The sequence below is a fragment of the Nannospalax galili genome, unplaced genomic scaffold (assembly GCF_000622305.1).
Source record: "Nannospalax galili isolate Female #2095 unplaced genomic scaffold, S.galili_v1.0 scaffold653, whole genome shotgun sequence".
Taxonomy (NCBI): domain Eukaryota; kingdom Metazoa; phylum Chordata; class Mammalia; order Rodentia; family Spalacidae; genus Nannospalax; species Nannospalax galili.
This window is the reverse complement of record NW_008334077.1, coordinates 2,720,557-2,729,698: the sequence shown is the minus strand read 5'-3', so window position 1 is coordinate 2,729,698 and position 9,142 is coordinate 2,720,557. Positions and strand designations below refer to the sequence as shown.

Sequence of the window (9,142 nt, the reverse complement as noted above, 5' to 3'; positions counted from 1 at the left end):
TAACCATTATTGTGTCCCAGTCTGAGGTATGAGTACCAACACGAGGGAATATGAATATGGTTTCATAGGCCTAGCAAGAGGCAGATTCCAGATATGAGGGGTTTTGTTTTGTTTTTTTGAGACAAATGTAGTAGCAACCCTCCTTTTTCAGCCTCAAGAGTGCTGGATTACAGATGTGCGCCAACACATCCGACTAGATTTAACGTCGAAGTCTGTGCTATTTTCACTACCTTGGAGCAAAGACTCAGACCCCTGACCCTGACCTTGGACTTTGCAGCCCTCTAGTTCTAACTTTTAAAACTTTTTTCTCTTCGTTTGGGCTTTCCTTGGTTTTCCAGAGGAGGGCGTGAGCTCACATGCACGTGCTCTTGCTCGCTCACTGGCTTAAACTTTCTGTCCCACTACACTGAGGCCTTAGCGCTGCCAGTGGGGGTGCTTAATCTTGGGGACCACCCCCTCTTCCAGCACAGCTGGCAGCTGGAAGTCTTCACCGACCTCCTCCTCTCCGCCCTGCCCCCCATCAGGGATTCTAGGACGACTGTCTCTGTCACTTGGCCTTTTCCAGATGTGCGTCTGTCAGAGACCCCCTCCCCCGCCCCCGCCCCGAGTTTAGAGGATGATGGATGATGTGACCTGGGAGCCAGACTGGTTGGAAAGGGTCGATCCTTTGAAAAGAGAGGGAAAGGGAAGTAGGGCGGGGTAGGGTTGGAGCAGAGTCTCAGGGCGCGAGGAGTCTGAACACCCGCCACTCAAACTCCCTGCGCCTCCAATAACTTTGTCTTCTACAGGAAGGGGTGGGAGAACTCCTCCAAATCTATCTATGCACTGCCTATCCGGAATTGAGGGGTATTTTTCTCATCGACTTCACCCCCCTCCCCCAACTTGGGGGCTCCCCAAGTATTTGTTTCCTTTGCCTCCTCTCGGCAACACTACTCCAGTCCTCTCCTAAGCTTCCTCTCTTCAGGGCCCTCCCCATCTCCCCAGAGCCTCCGATTCAGTGGGGCGGAGCTGCGCCTCCTTCACCAGTTTCTTTAAGGAGTGGCTCCTCCCCTTTAGGAATCGCGGTCTGACGCGGGATGACAGCAGCGAGTTCGGTATGTCTATGCAAATAAGCGGCCCCTCCGGGCCAATGGGGAGCGGAGGTGCCGGAACCGCGGACCAATGGGGCGGGGGCGCTGGGGCTCACCATATAAGGAGCGGCCTCGCCATAAAAGGAAACATTGTATCTCTTTATATGGGGGGAAGGGTCGGGGGATCCCTCCGCCGCCAGCGCGTGGTCCCGGCCCCCTCCACCCGCGGTCTCGGCCGCGGCCAGCAGCCCCTGCCCCCCGGGGGACGCTGACGGCCGCCGGGCGCGCCGCCCTAGCACACGGACAGGGGGCGCTGCGCGCGGCCTGGGGCAACCCGGGCCCCAGGGGCAGGAAAGTGAGGGCCCAGGTCGGCCCGAGCGTGCAGGGGCCCCGGCTTCGCAGCGGCGGCCGTGGCCGCAATAGCCGCTCCAGCAGCAGCGGGAGTGCGGGGTTTCACCGCGAAGCCGATGGCGGCGGCGGCTCGGATCCCTCGCTGACTTGCCGGTCCGCCCTCCTGCATCGAGCGCCATGTTACCGAGCCAGGCTGGGGCCGCGGCGGCTCTGGGCCGGGGCTCGGCCCTGGGGGGCAGCCTGAGCCGGACCCCGACGGGGCGGCCGGGCAGTGGAGGCGGCGGCGGGACTCGCGGGGCGAACGGGGGCCGGGTCCCCGGGAACGGCGCGGGGCTCGGAGCGGGCCGCCTGGAGCGGGAGGCTGTAGCGGCGGCGGCCAGCACCCCGGCGCCCACCGCGGGGGCCCTCTACAGCGGCAGCGAGGGCGACTCCGAGTCCGGCGAGGACGAGGAGCTGGGCGCCGAGCGGCGCGGCCTGAAGCGGAGCTTGAGCGAGATGGAGCTCGGTGTGGTGGTCGGTGGGCCCGAGGCGTCGGCGGCGGCTGCCGGGGGCTACGGGCCGGTGAGCGGCGGGGTGAGCGGAGCCAAGCCGGGTAAGAAGACCCGGGGCCGCGTGAAGATCAAGATGGAGTTCATCGACAACAAGCTGCGGCGTTACACGACCTTCAGCAAGAGGAAGACCGGCATCATGAAGAAGGTACCCAGCTGGAGGCTTGGCGGGGCCACTGGGGACCCCGAGGGTGGGTGCGCGCAGGGGGAGCCCCGGAGCTTGGAGGTGAGAGGCAGCCAGTCCGCAGGAGGTGTGTGGGAGGGGATGGCTGGACCCCGGCAGGGCGAAAGGGGAGGGGCCGCCAGGGAAAAGTGGGGAGAGGGGAGATGCGGCGAACGTCCGGAATTGAGGGGGAAAGGCGCCGGGTTGGGAGTGACCTGACCGGTGCGCGGGAGAAGCAGGGCCGTGATGCTGGGGTGAGCGGAGGGCCATCAGGGAAGCGGATACCCAGATGCGGAGGGCAGCAGATCCATGGAGGAGGGCGGTGGAAAAGCGGGGAGCCAAGAGAAGGTTTGGGGGGTGAGGAGGCTGGGTGGAGTTGGATAACAACCGTGAGCCAGCTTGTGTGGGAGGAAGGTGGGCATCACTGGAGTTGTGCGGGCTTGAAGGGCAGGCAGGGTTAGGGACCAGGTGAGCGAGCAGAGCGGGAGAGCTGTGCTGCTTTGAGTAGCTAGCTGGGAACAAGTCCCGCCCTGGCCATGTGTCTTCTGTTGCTTTCTCAGGAAATCTGCTGCCCGCAGGACTGGCTGCAGAGTCGCCGGCCTTTGGGACAAGTGGCGTTTCCAGCTCTAGGGCAAATCAGTGTGTGGAGTTTGGGGGAAAGTCAGGAAGATTTGTAGCGATATCAGGAAATTATTCCTTGGGCAAGCAATATCCTGTAAAAAGTGGTGAGGAAAGGGGTAATCTTGGGGTCTGGGAGAGAGAGGAAGGAATGGCAGCAGAGGACTTGGGAAACAACCTACGACCTTGGGAACCAAAGTTTTTATCTGTTCCGTATAGAAGCTTGTACTGATTCCAAGGTGGGTTGTGGACCCCTCACTTGGGCTCATGGCAGAGTTTTGGGTGCAAACTTGGTTCCCATCACTTTGGACGCACTGGTATCAGTATCCTTTGAGCATCCATGGAGAAGGTTTTGGAAGAAGGTTGTGCCTTCCTTCCTTCTTTCCCAGGACAAAGGAAGAGGACAGTCCAGTATTACAGGGCAGAAGAAGTTAGTCTATGGCAACAGGTTAGAGCCTGAGCAGTTTTTGGCAGGAAACATGGGGTAGCTTGGCCGTTATCACTAATGTGATGTGTGAATTCCAGTATGGTAGGGATCTCCCTCTGTTCCTGTGACAGTGAGGGGAGTGGGCCACTGTAAGTTCTGTAGAGCATGCTGTGTTAGGGAACAGCTAGACTGGGTCCCTCTGTGTCCCTTTGCGGTTAGATGCTCCATCCCTAGTGGAGGCTATGACTGTTTGTTTGGGGTTTCTGCAGTCAGTGGGACTGCCCCTCGAAGGACACGGGTGGTTTTTCTATTCCCAGCTCACCTTCAGATATCCAGATAGGACCCTGCTAGAGTCACCAGAGATGAAGGTCATTATAGAAGTGGGGGGACTGGAGATCATTGTGTAATTCTTCTCTTTCATCCTCCCTGAGGAAGGTAGAGAGGAAGAAGTTTGGCTGACCTGCCCATCTCCCTCCCCACCCCCCAGGCCTATGAACTGTCCACGCTGACAGGGACACAGGTGCTGTTGCTGGTGGCCAGTGAGACAGGCCATGTGTATACCTTTGCCACCCGCAAACTGCAGCCCATGATCACCAGTGAGACCGGCAAGGCACTGATTCAGACCTGCCTCAACTCGCCAGACTCTCCACCCCGTTCAGACCCCACCACAGACCAGAGAATGAGTGCCACTGGCTTTGAAGAGCCAGATCTCACCTACCAGGTGTCGGAGTCTGACAGCAGTGGGGAGACCAAGGTGTGTTGTTTGGGTCACCTATGTAAAGGGAGGGAAAGAAAGGGTCCCTGTCTCTCCTTTGCCCAGTACAGGTAAATAGGTGTCCTCAGTGATGTGGAGTGGAGCCAGGTTAGTGTTTCTTATCCTAGGGGACAGGTGTCCATCCTCCATTCTTGACAGGAGGCCGTCCCCCTAGATAAGCGGGCGGCCTCCGTGCCCATATAAGGCCGGCTCGGGCTCCACGCCGGCCTCCCGCCCGCAGCCCGCCTGCCTGGCAGGGCCTTTGCATTCCTCCCGCCAGCTGTCTACCCGCTGGGGGCGGGGGTGTAGCTTAACCCTGCCCTCCTGGCAGGCTGGGTAGCTGGGGAGTAAGAAGGGAACACCCCGGGCCCAGGGTCCTGGGAACCCAGCACTGTTGGCAAGTGGACTGTCAGACTGGGCGGCGGGGGGGGGGTACCTTACTAGCCAGCCTCATGTGCTTGTCCAGGATGCCGGGGCCTGGGCAGTTAAAGCATTCCCCTGCTGCTAGGGATGCCGGCCCTAGTGGCGCCTCCCCCTTCCTTTTCCCGGTAAGGAGAGGGGGCGGGGCTTCCTGCTTGCTGCCTGGGGAGCTCCACCTTCCGGGTGGTGTCCCTTAGCTAATCGACCAATGGAAGGAAGCGGCACTGTTTGCCTTAGCAACGCCTCTACCAATCAAAGGCCTTGATACCAGTTGCTTAGCAAACATCCCCAGGCTGACCCATCCCCGGCTTTTTGAATCCCCTGCTTGACTGAGTCAGATCTAGGCTTGGTGACTTGATTCTCAGCTCCTGGCTTCTTCCTAACTCTTCTAAGAACCTTGGCCCTCTGAGGAGAGAGTCAGTGCTCCAGGTTCCCCCTTCTGTAGTGGCCTGTCACCTGCAATCATTTTCAGACGTTTGTATGCTTCATAGGCACGTGGGTAAATCCCTTGGTTGCTTGTCTCTGGCATTTGACATAAAGTGCTTCATTGTCAGGCCTTCATGATCTCTCTAATACCCCAAGTTCCCCAAAAATCTCGGTCCTTGTCTTAGAACCTAGCAGTTCATAGCTGTAAGAACCCTTTTATAGAGAACCTAAACCCAGCCCTCTCATGTTTGTAGAAGAGGTAAATTGAGGCTCATTAAAAGAAAGTAATTATCTCAGGGTGACCCAGGCAACCATTGCTGGAACTAGAAACAGTCCCTGGATGAGATTACTACAGTCCATTGGGACAGAGAACTCTAAGAATTTTCAGTATAAAAGCAACAAATATTTATTTTGGTCTTGTTATTAGCCAGGTACTATTCTGTAAGTGGTTTTAGGTAACCTGTTTAATCTTTCTAACAACCTCTGGGGTGTAGATGGTATTATCATTTATTTATTTGTTTATTATTTAATTTTTGTTTTAAATTTTGTTTGAGACAGGGTCTCACTCTGTATCCCAGGCTGGCCTAGAACTCACTGTGTAGACCAGGCTGGCCTTGAACTCATGGCAATCCTCCTGTCTCAGCCTCCTAAGTGCTGGGATTCCAGGCCTGTGCCACCACGCCCAGCAACAACTCCATGACTTTCATGGTGCAGGTAATGGTAAAACTGGGATTTGAACTGAAACACACTAATTTCAGCCTGAACTCTCACTTCACACAAAGCTGCTACAGGGGTAAGGTCTGGCAGAAGCTTACTGCTCCGTCTTTACTCTGGGTATAGGACACACTGAAGCCAGCGTTCACAGTCACCAACCTGCCAGGTACCACCTCCACCATCCAAACAGCACCCAGCACCTCTACCACCATGCAAGTCAGCAGCGGCCCCTCCTTCCCCATCACCAACTACCTGGCACCAGTGTCTGCTAGTGTCAGCCCCAGCGCTGTCAGCAGTGCCAACGGGACTGTGCTGAAGAGTACGGGCAGTGGCCCTGTCTCCTCCGGGGGCCTTATGCAGCTGCCTACCAGCTTCACCCTCATGCCTGGTGAGTCACAGGGGGCAGGGAGAGATTTCTTCTCTCTGGGGCAAATTGAGCATGCAAGGGCTGGCATCAGGAGACCCTCTTTCTTTGCTCAGAAAGAGGGTGAACAGAGGTTAGAGCCAGAGAGGTCTCTTAGGTCCCATTGGAAGATAAGCTTTGCCCACTGAGAGCCCTGCTATTGGTATAGTGCATTTGAACTCAGCTGTTGGTCTTGTCTAGCTTGCCCAGCCTTGCATCTCTATTACCATGGAGACAGTAGATAGTCCACTAATTCCCTATTGCGACTGGAAGGTATTTGATGGTTGGCTAGCTCGTGGGTCATTTGAAGAAGGTAGAGGCAAAGCCTGGGGCAGGCAAAGAGGGACGTCATTGGAGAGCTGATTCAGAGCATGAAGGACGCTTTTTGGCTCCCAGGGAAGATAGTGATGGGAGTTGGGGACCAGTATGCCAGACCCCGGGACTAGGTTACTCAAGCATGTTTGGTGAAGGTGGCATTGTGCAGGATGGAGCCCAAGTAAGACACTCTGTCTTATAGGTGGGGCAGTGGCCCAGCAGGTCCCCGTGCAGGCCATTCAGGTGCACCAAGCCCCACAGCAAACGTCTCCCTCTCGTGACAGCAGCACAGACCTCACGCAGACCTCCTCCAGCGGGACAGGTATAACTTGCATCCTTGTCACCCTCTGCCCTGCCTTCCCACAGGAAGCCTAGCAATAAGTGCTCAGCAATGTCTCTCCTGTACTGAAGGTCAGGGAATTTCCTAAAGTAGAAACAGGCTTTGGGACTCATCTTTGGGAAAGTCAGGTGAGCATGGCTGGGTTTTGAATCCTGCTCTGCAGTGGGGGTAAGGAATTCAGGAAGAAATTAGGAAACCCTGTTTATTGGCCCAAAGACACAACCTTTGGTGACTAACCAGGAAGCAGCTGTCCGTGCTGTTGTCTCCTTATGGGTGCTGTAGGTTTTGAGTAGCTCTCATTCCCATCAGATGTCTTTTGTTATTTCAGAAATGATAAGATACTCTTAAAATGACATCTAAGTTACTGTTAGTCCAACCTCATTACACAGTGTGGTCTAGGGACTGAACACCAGCATCACCTGAGAACTTGTGGAAATACAGAGTGTCAAGTGTCACCTCAAACCTGTTGAGTCGGAATCTGCATTTTAACAAGATTCTTATGTAACGTAACTGTGTGCACATTAGCATTTGAGAAGTGCTGCTTTCAGAGATGAAGTTGTTCAGTGTGAATTTAGGAAGAGAGGAGCAAAGCAAATCAAAAAACGACAGCGGATTTTTCTAGAAGAGTGTCTGAATTTCCTAGGAGTGGATTGGTTCCCAGGGTCTGGGAACAGAGAACTCAATGGATAGACAACCCAGTAGTATAAAGTGATTGGAACTGTTGTGTTGAGAGAAAAAAGGTTTGGGTTTTTTTTGTTTTTTTAGTTGATGACAGGGAACAAAGAAACAGACCTTTGTCAAACTTCTGACCCAGGACATAGCAAGAAGGCCCTGGAGGCTGGAATCCTGGGGCGGGAGGGGCGATATCAGTAGGGAGCAGCTCCCTGATGTGTGTCTGTGTTTTCCAGTGACGTTGCCCGCCACCATCATGACGTCGTCAGTACCCACAACTGTGGGTGGCCACATGATGTACCCTAGTCCCCATGCAGTGATGTATGCCCCCACCTCGGGCCTGGCTGATGGCAGCCTCACCGTGCTCAATGCCTTCTCCCAGGCACCATCCACCATGCAGGTGTCCCACAGCCAGGTCCAGGAGCAAGGTGAGGGAAGGGCCAGGGCTGAAGAAAGGAGGACCATTTCTTCCCTTTTACACACACTCAGATGTCCCCCACCCCTACACTGAGATACACACACACACACACACACACACACACACACACTCACTCACTCAGATGCCCACACATGCACTCGATAACCACACTTGCTCACTTGGACACTCACGCACACTTCAGCCCTCACACCACAGGCACCCTCACCCATTGGGTGAAACACTTTGGGGCACTCACCCTTGGGCATTGATGTCTAAGGCTCACCAATCACTTGTATATTTTAACACTGCTCTTTCAATATCAGAGCTTCCTCCTGAGCAAACAAATGACTGTATCTCCCATGCTTTCCGGTGCAGGTGGTGTCCCCCAGGTGTTCCTGACAGCACCATCTGGGACGGTGCAGATCCCTGTTTCTGCAGTTCAGCTTCACCAGGTAAGTGGGGGGTGGGGGGGGCTGTCACCCCATCCCACACAGCCAATTCATCTTCCCTAGTCCAGGGGCCCAACTGTTTCTGCTCCCACCCATGGCTGGTGGGTAGGCCTGCAGAGGGAGCCTGAGCTGGCTGGCCCATCCTCCTGCCTGCCTTCCTCACATTCCTCCTTCCCTCCAGATGGCTGTGATAGGGCAGCAAGCTGGGAGCAGCAGCAACCTCACCGAGCTACAGGTGGTGAACCTGGATGCCACCCACAGCACCAAGAGTGAATGATCCGCCCGCCGCCCTGGACAGATGGCCCAAGGGATGGCACCACTTATTTATTGTTGCCTTTTCACGTTTTCTTTACACACATGTTGACGGGCCGCAGGAGGGAGGCGGGGAGAAGAAGTGGGCAGCCACAGGACTATGCCCTCTCACTCCAGCCAAAGAAATGGGCCTGCCTGCCCTCCACCTATCTTCCCTCACCCTCCTCTCCTTCCTGCCCCACCTATCATTGCTGTTGATGGTGGGGCTGTCCTCCCTCAGACTCCCCTTGCCAGCTTGGCTCAATGTTTGCCATGAGTATTAGCTTACCCAATGGGACTGTGCCCCACCTTCCCACTCATGGGCCTTCTGTGGGACTGGGCACTGTGTTCTCCCCCTGGGGAAGTGGTTGGGACCCTCTCTCCAGCCTCTTTGCTGACCCCAGGTTAGCGCTATGTCTGCCACAGGCTGGGTCAAAAGAGCACTGCCCCCATCCCTCAGGGAGCCAGCTGGGGAGATGGGGGCTTTTTCCCTCATGCCGCTGCCCTCTGCCCCATCAGCTCCTGAGTAGCAGCTGGGCCTGTGCACTGGGCAGGTAGCTGGGGCCACCTGCCTTGCCTTGCCGCTCCTATGAACCTCCTGGGGCTCTTGGGTTGGAGGGAACTATCAGCGTTCTCTTCTTCCCCCTTGTCTTCCCCCACCCCCCAGCTGCTTTACTTAAAAGTTGATTTTGAACTTTTTATTTGAGGAGACGAAGTGAAAACAAATCTATAAATATATATTTTTAAAATATTTAATTTTTTT

At 55.6% G+C, this 9,142-nt stretch overlaps 1 protein-coding gene across 1 annotated transcript; it reads left to right on the top strand.

The window, feature by feature from the left end:
- The first annotated feature begins 1,254 nt into the window (after window positions 1-1,254).
- On the top strand, window positions 1,255-9,130 carry Srf (serum response factor). Its single transcript, XM_008829090.2, has 7 exons — window positions 1,255-2,117; window positions 3,665-3,931; window positions 5,618-5,879; window positions 6,412-6,531; window positions 7,458-7,649; window positions 8,015-8,091; window positions 8,270-9,130. Exons 1-7 carry the CDS (start codon window positions 1,599-1,601, stop codon window positions 8,363-8,365), a joined length of 1,533 nt encoding a protein of 510 aa, XP_008827312.1. The 5' UTR covers window positions 1,255-1,598; the 3' UTR covers window positions 8,366-9,130.
- Window positions 9,131-9,142: the final 12 nt, after the last annotated feature.